Raw genomic sequence first — 22,797 nt, 5'->3', positions numbered from 1 at the left:
TTTTTTTTTTTTTTTTTTTTTTTTTTTTTTTTTTTTTTTTAGTTTCTGTAGAGACAGGGTCTTGCTCTGTTGACCATGATGGTCTTGAACTTCTGGCCTCAAGCTATCCTCCCACCTAGACCTCCCAAAGTGGTAGGATGACAGGTGTGAGCCACCACACCTAGTCAGGACACACACTGAACTCTGGTTAAAATCAATACGTTTACAAGCAGAGGGTTATGCTTGACTTGTTGATCACGTTTATCATTAATCTCCTTTGGAAATGAAAGTATGTAAATATGTGAATTAAATTACTGTATCTTTCATCAATATCCATCAGGACTGATTACCTAAAGGACAAAAAATATCCGAAACACAGTAATCAGATTTATGTGATTCGTGACACTGGACAAAAGGCCATTTAACTACTGATGTGGATTATATGATGTTTTCTTATGAAGGACGGCCAGAATATGTAGATCGTATATAAAATAGCTTGATATATGCCTATATATAATATGCTGAATAAATATACAATATTACAATGTTAAAGTCTTTTGTCTTTTTAAATACTTGTAATCTACCTCAAAACCCACTGACTTCAGCAAGTACTCTATGGGGAACAAGGCAAGAGCTTTGATTTCTATTTTTCACCATGGGAACTCAAAACATAAGCCTTTAAGTGATTTTTTTAAAGCCACATAGCAAAATCAAGATGGAAGCAGTGAAACAGCATAGGTTCTTAGTTCCATTTTCCCTATGGGAAATGACTAACAGCAAAAATTCAGTATCATAAGGGTGATGTGGAGATGCATTATTTAAAATCTCAGCAACAATGTAAGCAGAATGGTAAGCAACCAGTTTTCCACTTTCTAAAACAGTGGGTCTCTAAAAAATACAATGACTATCTCCCTACTATCATTCAGACTTATTTAGTCAAAGTAAAGGAGTCTGTTTTGAGAATTGTTTCCTAACGAATCTGATCTTATCTCACTTTCAGTTAAGCAGCAGGAACCTGAGTACCACTTCAAAAGTTCTAACCTCCTTCAGTCTCTGAACAACCTGGTGTCAATGGCACATAAAACTTCTGATGATTAACTCATATAATATTAACAATTTCTCCCACAACTCCTCCAATTTCTGAATGAGCAAAATTGTTTCACCCCTCAAATAGGACGGCAGTTTATGTCTTTCACTTTCAAGTTACTGAAGTAACTGACCGAGGATCCCCTGTAGTCAACTCCTACTATAATATGTCATGGATGGAAGAGATCTAAAACAGTGCAACTCAAATTGCATTCCCAAGATAACAGCATCAACATCACTGGGAGCTTGTTAGAAATGTAGACTCTCAGGCCCCACCCAGTCCTTTTAAATCAGTATCTGGATTTTAACAAGATGCCCAGGTGATTTGCATGAACATTAAAGTTACAGAAGGACTGAATAAAATACAAAGAGAATGCCCACATCTCATTGGGAATATTGATGGCAACTTCCCTTATGTCAACCTGGCTTTTTCCACCCGCCCAGGGTACTTCTATGCCACCTCCTCCATAGTCATTCAGTCTATGCTTTAAGAATGCTGTTTTATTTTATTTTCCTATTTGATTACCCTTTATTCCTTTCTCTTGCCTGATTGCCCTGGCCAGAACTTCCAATACTATGTTGAATAAGAGTGGTGAGAGAGGTATCCTTGTCTTGCGTCAGTTTTCAAAGGGAATGCTTCCAGCTTTTGCCCATTCAGTATGGGTGGTTTAACAGGCTGTGGTTTAATGGGCAGTGGGTTTGTCACAAATAGCTCTTATTATTTTGAAATACGTTCCATAAATACCTACTTTACTGAGAGTTTTCAGCATGAAGCATTAATAGCCTACCAACCAAAAAATGCCCAGGACCAGACGAATTCACAGCCAAATTCTACCAGAGGTACAAAGAGGAGCTGGTACCATTCCTTCTGAAACTATTCTCAACAACAGAAAAAGAAGGACTCCTCCCTAACTCATTTTATGAGGCCAGCATCATCCTGATATCAAAACCTGGCAGAGACACAACAATTTTATTTTAATATAAGCTGAAGCTTTGTCAATTATTTCAGTCTTCATAGGACAGTGTTTCTGAACCATTTTTTTCTTTCTTCCCCAAAAAGACTTCAGTTTTATTTTCCATAGCTTCTATTATAAACCAGTAATTTTGCAATATAAAATTAAACTAAAATATTGAATATGCTTTTTCAAACAAAACATACCCTGTCCCTGTCCATGAAAAATCACTGTTCAAACTGGCAAGTTATATAACAAGAGCTATAAAATCATACATATTTTTGACTGCATAACCTTGCTTATCTTCATACACTCCAAGGAAACAAGTCAAGAGGAAAAAGCAATTTGACAAACATTTTCATACTAGCTCAATTTTAATAGTGAAAAAATGGAACTAACCTAATACGAGCAATAAGTAATAATTACTCAAAGTAAGGGAATTATTTTTGGATATAACCCCAAAAGCACAGGCAACAAAAGCAGAAAAATAGATACATGGGATTACGACAAACTAAAAGGCTTCTGAACAGCAAAGGAAACAATCAACAGAGTGAAGAGACAACCTACAGAATGGGAGAAAATACCTGCAAACCACACATCTGATAAGGGTTTAATATCCACAATATATAAGAAACTCAAATTAATAGAAAGAAAACAAATAATCCTATTTAAAAATGGGCAACAGACTAAAATAGACATTTCACAGAAAAAGATACACAAATGACCAACAGGTATGTGAAAAAATGCTCAACCTCACTAATCATCAGAAAAATGCAAATGAAACCACAACAAGAAATCATTTCACACCTGTTAGGATGGCTATTATAAAAAAAGAAGACAAGAGAGGATGAAGAGAGAAGGGAACCCTTGCACACTGTTGGTGGGAATATAAATTAGTACAGCCATTATAGAAAATGGTATGAAAGTTTATCAAAAAATTAAAGATAGAACTACCATATGATCCACTGCTGGGTATATATCAAAAGCAAATGAAATCATCATGTCAAGGAGAAATCTGCACTTTCATGTGTATTACTCACAATAGCCAAAATATAATGCAATCAACCTACGTGTCTATCAACAGATGAAAGGATAAAGAAAATATGATGTATATACACAATGGAATACTATTGAGCCTTAAACACAAAGGAAATCTTGTCATTTGTAACAATATGGATGAATATGGAGGACATTATGTGAAGTGAAAAATAAGCCATGTGCAGAGACAAATACGGTATAGTCTCACTTATACATGGGATCTTAAAAAGTTGAACTAATACCAGCAAAGAGTAGAATGGTGGCTTACTACCAGGGGCTGGTGGGGACAGTGCAGGGTGGGGATTTGGAAATTTGGGTCAAAGGATAAAACATTTCAGTTAGGAGGAAAAGTTCAAGAGATCTGTTGTACAACATGGCAACTACAGTTAAAAACAATGTTTGTACTCTTGAAAGTTGATAAGAGAGTAGATTTTAAGTGTTCTCATCACAAAATATAAGTATGTGAGGTAACGCCTGTGCTAATTATCCCAATTCGACTACTACACATGTATACATATTTCAAAGCATCATGTTGTACATAATACATACATACAATTTTTATTTGTCAATTTAGAAATAAATATATAAATTAGAGAAAAATAATGGAATCATAGCAGAAACAATGGTTCAAAATTAAACTTTCTCTGTCAAAGGTGAGGATTTAAAATATGATGCTGGCTGGGAACGATGGCTCACACCTGTAATCCCACACTTTGGGAGGCTGAAGTAGGCGGATCACAAGGTCAGGAGTTCGAGACCAGCCTGGCCAACATAGTGAAACCCTGTCTCTACTAAAAATACCAAAAAGAATTGTAATCCCAGCCATTCAGGAGGTTGAGGCAGGAGAATCACTTGAACCTGAGAGGTGGAAGTTGCAGTGAGCTGAGATCGCTCCACTGCACTCCAGGCTGGGTGACAGAACGAGACTCCATGTCAAAAAATATAAATAAGTAAATAAAAAAATAAAATATTATGTCAAAATTCAAAGGTATTAGAGTCCTAGATTTTCCCACAAACTTTAAGTACATGAACTATGTTGACATAAAATGATAGTATGTGTAAAAAGTGGACACAAGGAGATGCCACTCTAATTACAACTAGTCAAAACTGTCTGTCTCTGTGTGTATATAAACTAGAAGTAAATTTTAACATAAATGCATTCTTGCATGTTATTTTTCATATAGTTATTTCAGTGACTAATTTTTTTAAGAAAAAGAAGCAGAATTATAATTCGGAGCCTTACAAAACTAGCCTAAGCAGATCACAACTCATAAAAATATAATTCATTTTTTTAAATTGTTACATCCGTTTTACGATTATATTTCCTCTGACTCCCTCCATTAACACAGACAAACCAACAATGTAGTGTAATTTTAACTTCCTTCCCTCATTTAAGCTTCTTTGGACTTTTTGATAATCCTAGAATTTAAAATGTATCACTCCAAATAATTCAGAAAATGAATACTTGTTAAAGAACAGTGTTTTATCATTGCCATTAATTTATTTTAATTACTATAAAGCATGCGTTAATCTAGTCTCTACTGATATTGAAATTTGTCTTTATTTCATCAAAAGTTGTCCCTAACTGTTAAAAAAAAAACTGTTCAGGTTAGAAATGGACAAGAAGCAATCAACCTGACTTATTTCTTATTTTCTTAATGGGTCAGTATTGGGGACAGATCCTTGTTTAGAACTGACAAAACCACATCAATTCCTTTTTTAATACCACTTCAAGGACTACACAAAAGAAAAGTTTAGCTGCATCTGACTTCTTCATGACACTGCAAATAAAGCAAGCCAGTACCTATGCCTCTATGTCTATACGAACTAATGCCACATACAAAATTCAAGACACAACTATAATGATTTTTAACAGATGTTTCAGAACTTATGTATCCAGAGGAATAATAACCTACACAAAGCAATTATTACTGAGACTATACTCTGATTCAAGAGCTCTCCAAACATCTAATGACCCAAACTTTATTCTTTCAGAGAGAATTCTGATTTTTGAAACAGTTGAAAGTCATTCAACTTCAAGTCTAAGAGTAAAACTATGTGATATTTTGATGAGTCACAAAAATAAATATAATCACTTCTTCCTCTAAACTTCCATATCAAGTTTTTTTTATGTATACTTATGATGGTCTAACTTTGTATGATGATTATAGAGCTTTTATTTATATTAATAAACACATATTACATGTTAACTTTACAAATATTATCTCATGCAATAATCATCATAATAACCCTGTGAGCACACTCTCATTATCACCATCTGCCATTTTACAGGTAAACCTGAGGCACAGAAAGTTTAAGTAATTTGCCCAAGGTAAAATAGCTAGTTAAGGGTCAGAGCTGGGATGCATACCCAGAGATCTGGCTGGAAGATCTGGGCTCTTAACCATCATTCTAGGCTGCCCCTCTCTTATACTAGAGGGAATGTATTAACAAATCGGTCTTTAAGACAATTCCAAAAGCACAATTGTCAAAAAGGGAGGGAAGCTGCTTAGACAGTTAGATAGAAGGAATAAGTTCTAGTGTTCAGTCACACAGTAAGGTGACAACATCTTATGTGTTTTTAAATAGCTAGAAGAGAGTACTTGAAATATTCCTAACACAGAGAAATGATAAATGCTTGAGATGATAAATATCCTAAATACCCTGATTTGATAATTACACAACGCATACATGTGTTGAAACATCACAGCGTACCCCATAAATATATACAATTATTATGTATCAAAAAAAATTTTTAAATACCATTGGGGCTACATTACATTTATTAATAAACTAAGAATGAATTGCCATCTTTAAATAATTTAGTCTTCCCTTCCCATAACATGGTATGTCTCTCCATTTATAATTTTTTCATTTATATCTATCAATCAAGTTTTATAGTTTTCTTTTTGTATGTCTTATACATTTTTTGTTATTTCTAGTTATTGTGTGTACGAATGTTTATGCCAATTTTTAAAAATCATAAATGGGATCTGTTTCCACTATATTTTCTGTTTCATAGGAAAGCCACTGATTTTATGTACTCTTGTTGTATTTGTCCAGTGTGCAGAATGCTCTTATTAATACAGATAGTTCTTTTTAAGTTTATCCTTTTTTAAAAAATACATCATGTTTCTTTTCACTGAGGTACATATGTGCTCTCACATTTCTTCCCTTCTCACCCTCAATGTAGACAGCCATTGGGAAAGTTCTGACCACCCGCTGGGATTGTTTGATGGTGATAAGAGGAGAACTAATCTAAAGTATTTAAAATAATTAGCACAAAAAATAGTTTATTTCCATAGTTGGCATCCTTCTAGACATCTCTGCCTTTGTCTACTACTTATCTGATGGTAGATTTGGAAGAAGAAGTGCTGTTATAATTCTTCAGCTTCAAGGACACATAATGAAGTCATTTGACATATATGTCTTTAGATAAAAGCATAATTATCTTTTTGTCCTTTAAGTTTTAAAGGGACAACCGGGAATAAAGTGCCTATCAAACAACTGAGTTGGAGAAATGGGGGAGGAGCAGTGATGAAATAAAATTCCAGTTTATCAGTTGTAATAAAGGGGAACAGTGTGGCAAAGAACTTGAAATTACAACTTAACTTCACTTAGTGAGAAATTACAATTTAACTTACATTTCGTTTTTGAATTCAATTGGCTATGTGGCTTGGTGCCACATTTATCTTCATGATAACTTAAGCCAGCAACATTATTTTCGATTTCCTGAATAGAATCCAGTGGCAAAGTGAGCCTGAAAGGTAGCCTAGGATTAAGTTTGCCACATATAAACCACAAAATGGACAATTCATGGCAAATAAACCAAGTACTGACCCTGGCTGACAGTGTAAAATTAAAGTTGCAAGACTAGTCTGAAGACATAATTTAGCTTAAGCAAAGGGGGTATCTGGGTTGATCTCTTTCCTGTTCTCCCTACCTGGCCTCTTCCCTTCAGCTCCCTTCACTGCCCTTCTTCTCTCAGTGGACAGCTCCAGCCAACCTCTCTTCATCACTTTCTACCCTTTCCAACCTCTGGTAAGTATCATTTTACTCTCTTTCTCCATATGACTGGGGAATCCCACTACAGGGTATCTATCGAAAGGAAAGGAAATCAATCTATCAAAGGGATACTTGTGCCCACACATTTATCACAGCACTATTTACAGTAGCCAAGATATGGAAGAGTCCAAAAACAGATGAATGGATAAAGAAAACGTGCTATGTATATACAATTGAATACTATCTAGCCATTAAAAAGAATGAAATCCTATTATTTGCAGCAACATACATAGAACTGGAAGTCATTATGTGAAGTGAAATAAGCCAGGCACAGAAAGACAAATATCATGTGTTCTCACTCGCATGTGAGAACTAAAACACTTGGTCCAATGGAATGTTTTAACTTAATAAAATGATTCTAGATTTCATTTTTAAGAACCAGTGGATAAGAATAGCAAATAATTTTTAAAATATATTAAAACATTATCATACTATAGTGCTATCAGTACAAGAATAAATGGATCAATTGAGACAGATAGTCCAGAAACAGTAACTGTTATATATAAGAATTTAATTTAGGGTAAAGTAGGCTGGCAAATCAATGAAGAATGGAGATTGTATTTATAAATTATGTTGGGACAATTGCTAGATATCTGAAAACAAAATCAAATTAGATCCTTTATCCACATCAAAATAAAACTCCAAATGGAATTAAAGAGGTAAATGTAAACTAACAAAACCATAAATTTAAAATAAAAACCGAAGTGAAGTTTTATGACATATCTCAAGGGGAAAGGACTTCCTAGCCAAGGAAGAAATGAAACACAAAGAAAACTAGTGACATATTTGACTACTAAAAAGTTTGATTTTTGTATGGGTCAAAAAAAGTAAGAGCAAACACCAAACTTAGAAAAGATACCTTGCAACAGATTAAGGATTAGTTTATATATACATAAACTAAGAATTAGTTTCTATACACACACACACACACACACACACACACACACACATAAATTTACAATGTGTTAAAAAAAAGGTATGATTCAACTGGTTAAATAAGAAAAATACATAAAAAGCCAAATCATGTGAGGAAATACAACAGTTTAACAACCATATAAAATGACAGTCACTAACCAAAGGAATATAAAATGTGAAAAATAAAGCAACAGAGTGTAAATATAAAATAAAGAATGACACGCCAAATTTCAAGGGAAAATTGTATTAACTACAATACCCATTTCTAGTGAGGATGTAGTGAAATGGACACTCATGAATTACTGGTGAGCATGTAGACTGGAATAACCATTTAGGAAAAATATCTCATGATAATGTATATATCAAGAATCCTAAGCTGTTTATGTTTTCTGACCTAGAAATTCTACATTGGAAATTCATTATAATGAAATAATCATAAATACAAGGAAATTTTAATGTACCGAAATATGAATCCTGATGGAATTTATAATAACAAAAATATGGAATTATTCAAATGTCTAAAAGTAGGTGACTGGTTAAGCAAGATATGGTATTATTTTTTGCTAGCTGGCTGGCCTACCATGCAGCCATCAAAAATAACATCTTAAAGTCATTTCTAAGAACATTATATATGAGTATACTTTTTTCATGTTAAGTGGGAAATGGAAAATGTGGCAGAATACAATTATAAGAGCACACATGTTCAAAAAGAAATTCATCTTATTAAAATATAGAAGAAAATTCACTTTATTTTTTAATAATAGTTGTCTTTAGGTTATAAAACTATAGATGTTTTTCCCTAATTTCTATTACCTATATTTTTCTAATTTTCTATAATGAATAGGTATAAGAAACTATTTTTAATAGACTTACACAAAAATCTATATTTATTTAGAGAAAATAATTGAAAGAAAAACATCACTTAAAATGAAGGTAAGCAAGCCTATAAATGGAAAACTAACTCCTTTAGTCCTTTATGAAGGAGTTCAATTTTCAATTTTCTAAATCAGAACAGAAGAAAAGGCCATATCTGAAAGCCATGACTAGGAGGTTCAGAACTGGGGAAAGGGGCAAGCATCATTTGAAAGTACAGTTTAAAGAACAGTTTGAAAGGCATATGAAATGTGTTATCTCTATAATAAAAATATAAAAACTCAAATTAAATATCAATTTAATTTATTAAATTTATATAAAATATAAAAGCTCAATTAAATCTTCTTGGTTAATAGGAGTACACAAAAGAACGAGAAACCATTCTGAGTAAACCCTACAATCAATGCATGTTTATCAGCTATACCTTGTTGTCTATGTGCATATGACACCACTTATATTGTTATTTCGACTGCATATCATAAGCATAAGTGTTTTGTTTTAAAATGAGTACACGGTTTATATCTAAACAAAATCTGATTTTATCATTACAGTGTAGCACCAAAAAGAGGAAATGAAATGTTTATGTTTGTCAAAAAGGACTCTCAACTCAAAAACCTTGAGAAACTCTGATAAAAGGCAATGTATCCTTGTATCTTCCCTCTGCAGCACATTCTGGCCGTCACTCTAACAGTCTCATAAGACCTTGAGGCCCCAGTGTACCATTTGAAAGGCACCATAAGGGAACTCCCAATTTGCCCAGTATTTTCCGCTACTTTACAAGGAGGTTTTCATGGAGAACTAAGGGTCATAAAAACTGCATTTATGCAAGATTCACTTTGGGCAAAAACTTAAATGCTTGAGAACTTCTCATCTGCCTAAGTTAATTCCTTATGTGGTCTATCTAGGCAAAAGGCTAAAGTTGTCCTTCTGTCTTACATATTGTACTGAAGGCAATCTTTTGCAGAAGCTAAGATACACAATACTATTCCTGTTTTATAAATATGGAAACTGAGACCCAGAGAATTTGAGTCACTTTCCCAGAGTCCACACCCTAACCCCTTGATGTCCATTCAGTTTCTTACAGTAAAGAACAGAATTTGCCTTGACACTTTGTTGATTCAAAAATATTTGCTGAGTGCCTACTATGTGTTCCTGTGTTCCTGATGATGGAGACAATGTCTCCGCCCTCATGGAGGTTATATTTTTGCAGGAGAGTCCAGCAATAAGTAGGTAAGTAAGCAAGTTATCAGATAGTTTAAAGCTCTTTGAAGAAAAGTAGAGATGGAGTGAGTGTATCAAGGACAGGGAGAGAGCAGTTGTTCTAGATAGGTGGTCAAGCAAGTCCTCTCTGAGGCAGGAGACAGTTGAACAAACATGTGAACTAAAGGTATTTTTGGCAGAAGGAACAATAAGCGCAGAAATCCTAAGTGGGGGCATTTTTTAGGAGCTTGAGAAATGGCCAGGAGCCCAGTGAGGCTGAAGCCTTAGGTGTATCTTGACTCTCACTGTACCCTGTTGTCCCTCCGCTGCCCAGACTTGTTTTGTACTTTCTTTTTCACCTTTGGGTTAAGGAGCAGGTTATCTCCTTTGTCAGCTTCCCTAAAGCAGTACCTTTCACCCACCCACTCACTCCACCTTCTTTCAATGAGAAAAGAGCCTAAGAATCCTAGCTGGTTTTCTTTGCCCTTCCCTAGGTTCCACATGGAAGCAATAATGATATAAGCAAAACATAAAGATTCAAGCCCAAGACAATCAATAGCTTCCACATATTTCCCTTGAAGCTTTTATGAAAAATGTATTTAGAGCATGATAGGAGAGCTGCCACAAACAAGGCTTGACCATTTTTAAAAACCAATATACAGTGAAAATCCTCTAACACCAGCATCAGGATAATCTTTCTTCACAGACCCATAAGGTATTTCAAACTCTTATAGTGTATCATCAGATGCTGAACTTACTACCAAGCATTTAACCTCATTTGGTTTCTGTCTAGAACCTACTATGCAGGGTTGTTGTTTTCACGGATTTTTTTTATTCTGCTAACAATAATGCTTGAGCTAGCTAGGTACTTCCTTAGAAATGCCCCCATGATTCCTAAAAGAAATCAACTGAAAAGAGAAGATCTAATAATAATATATCTTTGGTATTATTCAACGGATAAGAAAACTGGGGGACTGAAAGGTTAATTTGCCCAGGTCACAAGACTAACATCTGACTAGCACAGGACTGCATCTCAGATCTGCCTGACTCTGCAGCTCTGGAGCAAAGACGCAGGTGAATTTGATTCAAAATGAAGCCTTAGACTGAGATATGCCTAGGCAACGGGCAAAGTTGAATCACAACAAGGGTGTTTTCCCTCCATTCCCTTTAAGACTACTGTGAGTCCTAATGTTTATCAAGAAGGATCCTATTTCTGAAATCCCCTGCCCCACCCCTCACAGACACTACTTTTCTAAAGAATGCTACATCAGCAGATCCAGACAGATGATTTTACTCTCACACATCCCCCTCCTCTCTCAGCATCTTGACCTAACTGGCATTGCATTCTTAAAGTAATTGACTGTTTCTTAATCTGCCTCCTCTCTCTGAATGTCATGCTCTTTCTTTGGGGTGACACTTCAAAAGTCATTTAAAGAAAGCTAGAGTAAGGAGCCACCCGATAGGAGTTAAAATGGAAGTTGGGAGCCTGGGTCTTTCTTGGAGCAAAGGTAAACTTTAGACCACATTTCACCACGCTAAAGGGCATTCTCTGCAGCTGCTCCAAAAGCCCCTGGTGAGGGCCTTCTGGAGTGCAGGAGGCCCAGGGAATGAAATCCCCAGCGAGGGACTCAGGCGAAAGTGTGTTCCCTCACGGCCCTGGACTAGAGATGAGGGTGGGCCATGAAGGAGGCCTCAGCAAGCTGCTAACGCCCTTGCCCGCCTCAGCCTCCACCCTGGCCTCAGCTGCCAGTGCCCACCATCCACATGCTCAGCAGGCCCCTGCCTGCCACATAATACTCACAGCACACACAGGCAGTACACGCCTGGCACGCTCTCGCTGTCTCTCAGCAAATAGCTGCCATCCAGCCCAGTGGCTAGCAGGAGCTTCTCGCCGGTCTCCCTGCTGATTTTGCCATGATACACAGCCACTGCATCCATGGCCTGGTGGACTCTCGGGCAGGCCAAGGAGGAGGATTGTACAAGGAAGATGCCGCTGCTACTGCAGCCAGGCACAAATCAACCACCTGACTCCCAGCTCAGCCAGATGTGCAAAAAAGAGAGAAGCACCCAAACAACAGGATGTTGTCTACTTGCCTTAAACCTCTTCTCACACTTCAATTAAAACCAGCTCAGCAATTCAGTAGCTTGGTTTAATTGAGCTTGCCAAGGGCTTCCATCTCCTGCCCCGCAACACAGGGTTCTTACAGAGGGGGGGAAAATTGGAAGAAGGATTTTACAAGATTTGAGCTGTACTGCAAACACACACCCTTGCGCGCAGACAGGGATGCTTAGTAATGCTTCTGTTCTTGCAGATTGCTCAGAGGCCACCAGGAATAACTTAGCTCAACTAGCCGGTAAGGAGTTGATGATAAAGGCAAGTTATACATGTCTCTGTCGGTATGTGGACCCATCATATAGGGCAGAAACATACTGACAGAATGAAAGGACCAAAAGCTCTGAGAACAAAACACTAATAGTTTTATCAGTACTGTCATTATGCAATCATTACTGAACATGGCCATGAAGACTCCTATAGAATCAGACATAGTAGATGAACAGTGAACTTTGGGCAAGTTCTTTTTCTCCTTCTTCCTTCTACCTTGTCCAAGGTCCCAAAGTGCTAGTTGAGATACAAAAGTCACAATGCACATCCAAAGATGTTCCAGATTTATCTATTTGATGGGCTTTAGATGAGACAATGTAACATTTAACTGGTGATTTGTCTTTATGCGGATTTGTATGTGCCCTTTGGTGTATAAGGCCCACCTTTCAGCATTTTGTCCAAAAAATCTGTTTTAAATCATTTGCAAGCATTGATAATTTTGTTGTAACTTTTATTGTCTGTTGTTTCTAGAAACTGTTATTTCTTCGATTGATGCTAAACTGTCTTTAATATTTTAAAACCTTTCAACCTTCATTTTCTTCTCTGAAATAAAGCATTGCTTCTATTTCAAAATGTGCTAGGTAATATTTCCCCAAAACTTCTTGCATTTTCACTAGAGTAAGAATTTATTGCTGAAGCTGAATGGTCTTATACATGTACCTTTAGATTATGTAAAGTACTTTTAAAATTGGAATTAAAATAGCTGAAGCTATGTCATCTATTATATGCTTTCTGCAACTTCAGTGTGTAGTTCTTTGAGAATATGGCAATGCTGGGAGCTCAATAGGGAGAACAATACTTAATTCCTCACATGTCTTACCAATGGATTGCATGTACAGAGCTGACTTGCACCAAAGGCAGATATTTGCTCTTCATCTACTAGGGTTAAGAAAAATCCTCTAAGATTTCAGTGGTAGCTGGTAGCAACTTTTCTTCTTGATTGAAGAGTGCCCAGCCTTAGTATGCAAAGTATAACATAAATCTCCTGCAGTCATTTTCAGCATTAAGATTTAAAAAAAAAAATTCAAGGTGATATTGGGGATGGCTCTGGGGAATTGGGCCGATATTATCTTATCATCTTCCTTTCTCACATGTTTTTGACCAATTCTACTTACCCCTTTTCACGCTTTGGATCAAGGGAGAAATTAATCTGATATGTGAATGCATACTACAATATTAAGGATTTGAAAGGTTGTCCACCCTGGACACACCGTATTTTGAGCAGGCAAATGGTTAGCCCAGAGGAATTAATCAAAATGGTGGAATTTCAAATAGAAAAGAGGAGACAGGGAAGGGATCCCCTTATATTGGTGCATATGAGCAACTGCCAACCTGTGAGATGAACTGTGAGAACATTCAGTGTCACATAAGTAAAAACAAAGCCTAACCTTTTTTTGTCTCTTAACAAGTCTGAACAAGTCATCCATAAACTTAGGAACAGAGCAGCCTGGATCTGACAGCACAAGTGTACCATACATTCTTCTTTTCTTTCTCTGTTTTGTTCCAAGTTGCTAAAATAGCATACCTGTCAAAACAGCCAGGTATGATGGGGTTCAGCACAACTAAAATTGCATTAAAAACTGATAAATTATAAGGCAATAGTACAACTCTCACATCCAGTACCTCATTGTCATCTTATACGCAAGCTGACAGCTGAGCCAGCCCACTAGTGCAATGTTGACGAAAAATACTGACATCTTCACTCTAATGCTACACCATACTAAACCTGACTTTACCAAATTCAAAACTTCACACTGAGCTTCAAGTATAGAGAAAAGAAAAATTGAAATTACTCTCTTCCTTTTCTCTCCCCATACACACAAGAGGAGAGGGGAGAAAATGAAAGAGGGGAACAATGGAGATAGTAGAGGCACCAATGGAGAAAGAGCTAGGAAGAATGGGCCCCAAGTACAAGTATAAACCACTGAGGAGCAGAATTATTTGTTTACTATCTGTCTCCCCCACTAGAACATAAGGTCCATGATGGAGGGATTTTGTGTACTTTGCTTACCACTGTATCCTGTGTCTGGCAAGTAGTAGATGCTACATTTTGTTGTGTGAATGAATGAATGAAATTAATGCTCTGAATAAAAGAAAAAAACTGAAATTCTCTTTTTCACACACACACACAATTGATTCTACATGCCTATGGTCCTCTTTGAAATGCCAAGATGAACTGGAAGGAGCAGTGGTCCAGTAATCAGGAGAGTCGAAATATACACCATGTTTTGCCACTAAATCACTTCTTCTCTCTGAGTCTCATTTTCTCCATCTGTCAAACGGAATTGAACCAGATAACTCCTAAGGTCACTTCTAGCTCTAACATTCTATTCTCTAAACAAAAGCTAAACGTGCTTTAGAGAGAAACAGAGGAGAAATGAATTGAACTTAGTTGTGTACAAGAAGCAAAACCTGTTTCCTCAATCTCCCTCAATAAAGGAAATATATTCATTCTTGGCATTTTATAATAACCTACGGGAAAAAATCATAGAATGGAGGAAGAGAGCTTCACAGTTACAACCTTTTAGAGTATAGATGCCATTTAAATCAAATATAAAAGCATTGAAAGTTTAGAATAACTGCCAGCCAAGGTGGAAAGTATCTTCTTATCCAAACTTGTCAACTCCTGAGGTCTCTGAGAGGTGACAGAATTTTGCATGTGGATGCCCTGTCTGAGGTGCTAATTGTCTTCATTTCGAATGCTCTAGGTTATTCTCAAACCTAGGTAGATTAAAAGAATGATGCCAAGGGCGGTCAGTTTTATAGAGTGGCTCTGACATTTCAAAATCTTTTTCTCTGACCTTTCAAAACTAACTTTGTTCTTTCACTAGCTCATCTATAGGTGTGAATTCTCCTGTGACAGCGTTATGATAGTGCTACCTGTGGTGAGTTTACACATTCTCTTAGCACTTACTAAAATTCACTTCCTTTACAAAAATGATTAAAGAAAAAAACTTTTTTTTAATAAAAAAAAAAAAAAAGAACACCTCCTTTTGATCATCTCTGGGTTTACCTATGAGGGCAATCTTTCTAAATGTGCTTTTTAAGTGAGAAGCCAGAGGCAGGTTGTTGTGTGTGTTTATTTAAGCCTCTCTTAAATATTTTTATTCTTTAAACCAATACTTATGAGCAAGCATCTACCATATGCCAAACATTATAGTAGGTACTTAGGTTACAGAAAAGTACGGTATCTGCCCCTAAGTAGCTCATAGTCTAGTGAAGAAGGCAGACAAGCAAACAGACAATTATAACTCACTTAAGAGTTGTGATAGAGGAAAGGATGGGGCTCTAGGGACATAGTAGTGGCATATCTAACTCAACTTATATTCTAAACTGCACAATCTATTCGAGATGGCAAGGTTTTTTATCTGTCTGCTATGTACAGGTTTTTTTTTTTTTTTAATTGCACTAATTTTGCCTCCTTCACAACTCAAAGGAAGTTCTCTCATTATAGCTGAAACTCTGCCTGCTTTTGAGGTTTCATTCTCGGAATAATAGCAACAGCAAATATTTTGTTAACTGCATACTATATTCCAGGCATCCTGCTAAGCACTTTGAATGTATTATCTCATTTATTTATATCAACAACCCTGTGAAGCAAATACTATTATTATTTCCATTTTACCAACAAAGAAACTGAAACTCAGAGAGCCTAGGTAGCCTGTTCAAGGTGGCACAACTGGTCAATGTCAGGCCCAAGATATGAACACAGGCCACTGACTGCAGAGCCTGTGCACTTCACCACTATCCTCTTCTGCCTTCCAACATTAATTCTGAGGTCACTGCACTGGATTGCTCAGGCTTCAGTCTCCTATCTAGCAACTGTAATCTGGACTTCTAGAATATTCTTCTTACATTTCAAGTGTTAACTGGTCCCATGCCCTGACTCATAGCATATCTATATATAACTATATGTCTTACCAAATCAGATATGCTATTTTAGCCTTGGTCTCTTTATTTACTATGTCTTGGAAGGGTCTTCAGAGTCAAGGTTTGTTTCCTGGATTTACGGGTCTGGAATCAGGATCGTAAGATCATCCATCCAAAGTAACAAAACACTGAGTTGGTTGGTTTTGTTTTGTTTTACTTTTAAAGTGATCTGGATATTTTCTCTCCTGGGAAGACCTGGATACACAGTTAAGGTCTTATCACCGCATTCTCCTTTTTGAACCTTTTCTACACCAAATGAGGGCCACTCCTCACTAGTTTTTATCTTTTCCATGAAGATAAATGTGATGGCATATGCAATGTGCCTGGAGCCTAACAGATACACAAGATTATTTTTTCCTACTAGCCTGTGAACTCCCAGAAGACAGGGATGATGTCAAATTCCTCTTAGCACACCCAGAACCTAAAAGAGTACCTAGCACCTAGTTAGCTCCCTTCCTTTCCCCCTCTTCTTTCCCTTTATAAAGAGAGAACCCTCTGCAGAGAGTATGGCTTCTAATTCGCCTCGAGAAGTATATTATTTCTGACATTGACTTCTTTCACATTCATGACTTACCATTGTCTACCCTGTGGTCTGCCTCATTTTGGTTTATAGATACAGCTCTTCACATCCCACACCTCGGCACCCGAAAGACAAATAAATCATCATGTACTTCTTCTGGGCTCATCAACCAGTTACCTTTGGATCATGACAGAATCTTCTTTCTGCCTCTTTACCCTGGGTGGGGGCCCTCAGGGTATACTATCAGCACAAGAAAATATTACTTCTTTGTAAATGAGGCTACAGCTCTTCATCTAAAAAAAAATCTGTTCTCTTTCTTGAAAGCTCAAGAATAAAATTCCACCACTGGAGCTTTAATCGAAAAGATTAAAGTCCAAGAGACTATTAGTTTGTCTATATATTTTTGCCTGAACATTTTTAAAGAAACCTCTGATGTTTTCGAACACAGATGACCACTTTCATCTATACATCACAAATACCAAAATTTGGCGAAGGAAAGGAATGAAATGGACTATAAACATTTCCCTAAGCAGTTTTGTAAATACAAATGAAATATTATAACCCAGCAAACAAAATGGCTAGTGGTAGATTTCTAAATGCATTTTATAGTTACATATGCAACATTGACATTATTTTGCTTTTCCTTCTCAGTAATAAATATTTCATGAAAAAATGCTAGAATCATTGATCAGCAGGGAGTTCAATACTATGAGTCTTTTACAAAGCAAGTCATAAATGTTCTGAAGTTTCAAAACTGTCTAGACAATATCAGGAATTGTAGTGGTAAAGGTATGAAATTTTTAATACTTGTTCAATCTTTTTCCTTCCTAGAACCAATATGGTTCACTGAAATTATCAAAATAAATACATATATCAAGCAAAAAATAAATGAGATTAAATCTCCTAAAACTTTTACTTACAGACAAAACCCTCAGAGAGCTCTTTGTCATCATTTTATAAACACTGGGATATGGTTTAATGCTGCCTACCACAAAAGTAATCACAGATTTCTGCCTCGTGTGCAATTATTTTTATAATGTAGTGCAGAATAAAGAGTAAAATCTAAAATCGTTGATACAGACACAAGCAACAAAGGGCTGGAAAGTGTCTCAAGTGAAGCTGTAATAATACCACATATTATTTTGAAGTAAAACAAAGTCAATTTTCCCAGCAACTTTTTTTGTAGACTGCGTACACAATTCAGAACCATCTGGCTATCATGGAAGCCTTGGAACCCGAAATGGTACATACTGCACTCCTATAAAATCCTTTAGCACTGACTGGCATTTAACATGTATTAAAACTATTAGCTTTCTACAGAGGTTGTTCCTAACTTGTGTTCCCAAGATTCATAGAATTTTAAGAAGGTAATATTGATTTTGAGGTATTGTCAGCATTACAAAGGGCCTAGTAAAATGGTCCATTTGCCTGTGATTAGGCTACATGTAATTATAATAATGGTAATAATAATAACAATAGAATTCATTGACTCCTCACCAAAATCCTAAATGAAAAATGGCAAGTGGCTGCTTTTGGGTTAGAATTATATCAACTTTGTGTAAAAGAACTTTATAGTTATATAGGCTTTCTTAGTTTTAAATGAATGAGTAATCTCTTATTAATTGATGTCCTTTGATATGCATGCAGAATCTTTTAAAAATTGACATCTGCAAGTGAAAAAATATGATGGAACAATTGATGAAAAGACTGAGAACTACTGTTTGGTGAATATTTGCCATATTTCTTCTAATAGAATACGAGGTCACTGAGGGTAATAAAGATCACTTCCACAGAGTAAAGCATATTGACCAGCTTATAACAATCCCGCCCTGAATGCATGCTGTTTACTTGATACATAAAGTAATAAAAGAAGCTAGAGATTTCTAGTGGCATTGCTTACCTTTAAAATTATCACTCAGGATGATATGGTGCTTTTCCACAATTGCTTTATACCCCACAGAAGTTAGTTTAGGTGGGCCAGGATCTGACCTACTAGAGTAATTCTTAAGTCCACTGAAGAGAGTACCTTCAACAACAAACCAAATAGGGAGTTGTACTCAAAAAATTATACTAGGTCTCCTGAGGTTATTAACACCCAGTGCATCAACACTTCCTATGTCCATTTCACTATTTCTGAACCCTTTTCTTAAACACCAAAGAATAAACAGTATAGAGAATGAGAAAAATCTGTTCAACGGCAACCTCATAAGGTCACAGGCTAGGGCTGTTGAGTATCGTTAAGTGTATGTGAGTTTTAGTGCCAGTGGATGCACTTACTCTATCACATGCTAGAAGTGAAGAAACCACTGAAGAGTGTTATGCAGTGCCTGTACCACATAAGAAGCAGCTGCTACCATTCTGTGTTGAGTCTTTACAAAGCATGTGATAAGGATGTTATGTGTTTCTTTGCCATTCTGTTGTAGATTTAGCACCATAATTTAAAAAAGATCCCCATTTGGCAACATGAGTGTGAAGTTTTTGAAATCTCATTTTCTCCTCCTTCCTCGTTGAAAAAAATATATATATTCATACTGTATATTGGACTTTTACAGTTGGCACTTTATTCACTTAAAACAAAAACTGAATATTGAGAAAGACTTTAGGTAAGTAGTCAAGATATGTCCTATCCTAATATTAAACTCAGATGCAAACTTTTCTTAAGTTCAGTCTGCTGAATCAGCACAAGTCATGCCCACTGCCTATACCGTTGCCTTTATTTTGCAGTCCTGGTGACTAAGATAATAAATGGCCCTACTCGTAGCAGCCTAGGTGGTCACATATCCCAAAATTTGAGATATTCTTTTTTTTTTTTTTTTTTAATGAGACAGTCTCGCTCTGTCACCCAGGCTGGAGTACAGTGGCGTGATCTCAGCTCACTGCAACCTCTAGCTCCTGGGTTCTAGCAATTCTCCTGTCTCAGCCTCCCAAGTAGCTGGGACTACAGGCACATGCCACTACACGTGGCTAATTTTTATGTTTTTAGTAGAGACAGGGTTCCACCATATTGGTCAGGCTGGCCTCGAACTCCTGACCTCAGGTGATCTGCCCACCTCGGTCTCCCAAAGTGCTGGGATTACAGGCTTCAGCCACGACGTCCAGCCAAAATTTGAGATATTCTAAAAGAGCAGCTCCACAACTGCAAGACTGCCACTATACCTCAAAGTCCCTCCATCACAGTCATTTCTTTGGGTTTAGGTGTTATGATCCCTGTTAAAATGCACATACATTCCTCAGTAAGGGTAAAACGTTAGGTGATGTGATATGATGGAGAGTACAGACACTGGAACTAGTAAAATTTCATTTTGAAGCCAGGCTTCACTAAGTCCCAAATTTGGGTATTCCCACACCTTTAAATCGGAGGCAGCAGTATACACTTTGAAAACTATTACTATGGGTACCTGTAATACCTTATAGTCATCAAAAGGGACAATGTGCTTAAAGTATCTAACACATAGTAAGCACTCTAATAGTAGCTCTTACTATGATTAATAATCGCTTACACTCATGACCACAGCATCCGGAGAAGAACCCAAAGGATAGCAAAAGGGAACTAACACTTGTGGGGCTGAGACGTTCAGTAAATTCTTTGGGGCCACACAGCTAGTGAATAATAGATCATGTAGCTGAACTCAGTTTTCTCTGACTCCAAAGCCCAGGTTTATGCCATAGAAACCTGCTGCCTTTTCTTGCATGTGTGCAGCCTGGAAGAGAGCAGTGATTTGACAGCCTCAATGATTCAGATTGTTTTGAAAAAGGCTGACCCTGAAAGACTGTGTAATCATATTAAAATATATAAAAGCTATGCACAGGGTGAATCTGTTTTCATAAAGGCCTAAAAGCATGCCAATGAACAACAGGATCCATTCTGAAGCCATAAAAGAACAATCATATTGAAATCTGGAATGACCTGCTGATATATGAAAATGGATTATGCTGAAACATGTCCAAGTCTCATCTGTGTCCCATCTTCCCAAAATTCCAAGGAGCTATCAGCCCACATGAGCATCATAAAACCAGCCTCCAATCCAGAAATCCTAGTTTTGGGTCTGACATCCCTAAACCCTTCCTCTGAAGTGCTCCCCTCCAAAGTAACCAAGGCCCTCCCAGCAATCATAATTCTGAGGGAAGTGAAAATGCTGGCGGGGCAAAGTCACTTTTGCTCTCTGTCCCCATACCAAGCAGGTAGCTGGCCTCCACACCCCTTCACCTCAGGGAACATTTGTCTTGTGAGCAGACAGGCTACAGCCTGCCAGTTTTCCAGAATCCTAAACACCTTGATAGGATTATGCATAGGGGACAGGGGACAGTGATTTGGAAGAAAGAAATGCAGGAGGGAAATTTCTGTTCATGGGACGTCAGGGGACCTCAGAGAGACAGCATCTCAGGGAAATGACTTCTTGGTACACAGGAGACTGGACCCCAGGCATCAGAGCTCTCAGCCTAGGCAGAAGCACCCTCCCCAACTCACCCCTCATGCCCCATCACCCTGGAGCAGAAGACATGCTCACCTTCAAGGGACTATGTGGACCTGGACAGTGAAGGTAGAAAGGACAATCACGATAGATTGAAGGTCCTTCTTGGGTAATTCCTCATAAGAGGAAGGCCCCTCCAGTAGTAAACAAGATTGAACTGCAGTAGTAGGGAGGAAAGATGCAGATTTAAGCTTTCACCTCTAAGAAAACTTGCCCTGAGATACATATTACGCAGAAGACACAGGAATCAAGTGCACACCCTTTATTACCAGGTAGGATCAGAAAAACCATGGCAATGGTTGATCTTGATGAGCTGGGCGGGATTTCATGGAAAAACTTGTAACATCTTTAGCTTGGACCGAAGGCAGATCTAACCAACCACTCCTGAGCACCACCCTGGGTCCCTCCTCGCCTTGCACCAGCAGCCTTGGGGGAGCCTATAGAGAACACACAAAAAAGGAGGGGTGCAGGGGCATTCCCAAGAGTGCTCGCCCCAGTCCAGTTTTATTTTTAACCCAATTAGTCCTCCCAAGAGAAACACCATCCATAGCCCAGTACGCCCTATGTCTCTCTGTCTGTCCTTGAAATTCATTTTGTTCTTCATCCACTATTGACTAGAAAGGAATCTGCAATGGGGGCAGTCCGAGGCTGAGGCCTGGAGTATGTAGTGAACACTCCCCAGAGCACTCTTTCTTCAACACACCCCAGCGGTCTTTCAAGCAGGCTGGTGGGCAACCAGGAAAATAGCTATCCCTCTCAAAGGAGGAAATCAGCAGACAATCAGAAAATCTGCCTGCACTTCTGTAAGGCCACTTTCCTGAACTTTGCCACTGCTTGTCTCACCTGCAAATCAATGAGACTAGCAGTTTGGTTACTCAAGGCCATTCGTGAAAGTCTCTTTCATGTTGCCCACAAAACTGAAAAAATGGATCTAGATGTTATTTAAATTGGTTTTTCCCAAGGCCACACTACATGCAAGGCAAAGAAGATACCCCTGATCTAACTTGCATCCCAAATTATGCTCTCTCCTATCTTCTAACCACTCAGCAACAAGGATTATGATGTATGCACCAAATAATAACGTCACCAAATAATAACATGTAAGTCTAGCTCCTAATACATACTAGACAATAACTATCTAACAAACTAAATGAAATTTATCAAAATTGCTATTATCTATACAATTTAACACTACAACCCCCCAAACTCTTGTAAGCTAATTCCTTGCCCCAATGGAAAAATTCAATCCTAACAAAAACAATTCTGCTCTTCCTTTTCCCCCTAATGAATGTCAAACCATCGCTTCTTCTCTGATTTCCTCTCACTCCTCTCCACTGCAGCTGGTAGTCTGCCGTCAGTCTCACTAAGGTGTGTGTCCATCAG

At 37.4% G+C, this 22,797-nt stretch overlaps 1 protein-coding gene across 2 annotated transcripts in view; it reads right to left on the bottom strand.

Moving 5' to 3' along the window:
* The window catches only part of SH2D1A (SH2 domain containing 1A), a 25,132-nt gene extending 12,948 nt beyond the window's left edge, over positions 1-12,184 (bottom strand). Inside the window, exon 1 of one of the 2 annotated variants that reach the window (XM_032268246.1) lies at positions 11,911-12,184. In XM_032268246.1, the coding sequence (XP_032124137.1) occupies positions 11,911-12,047 (137 nt within the window). In that variant the 5' untranslated portion in view covers positions 12,048-12,184. The remainder of the gene's footprint in view (positions 1-11,910) is intronic. The other variant, XM_032268245.1, reaches the window with a different exon arrangement.
* Positions 12,185-22,797: the final 10,613 nt, after the last annotated feature.

Source organism: Sapajus apella, unplaced genomic scaffold, assembly GCF_009761245.1.
Source record: "Sapajus apella isolate SASKATOON/1434 unplaced genomic scaffold, GSC_monkey_1.0 scaffold176, whole genome shotgun sequence".
In the NCBI taxonomy this organism is placed as follows: domain Eukaryota; kingdom Metazoa; phylum Chordata; class Mammalia; order Primates; family Cebidae; genus Sapajus; species Sapajus apella.
The sequence above is the reverse complement of the archived record's forward strand: the minus strand, read 5'-3'. Positions and strand labels throughout refer to the sequence as shown.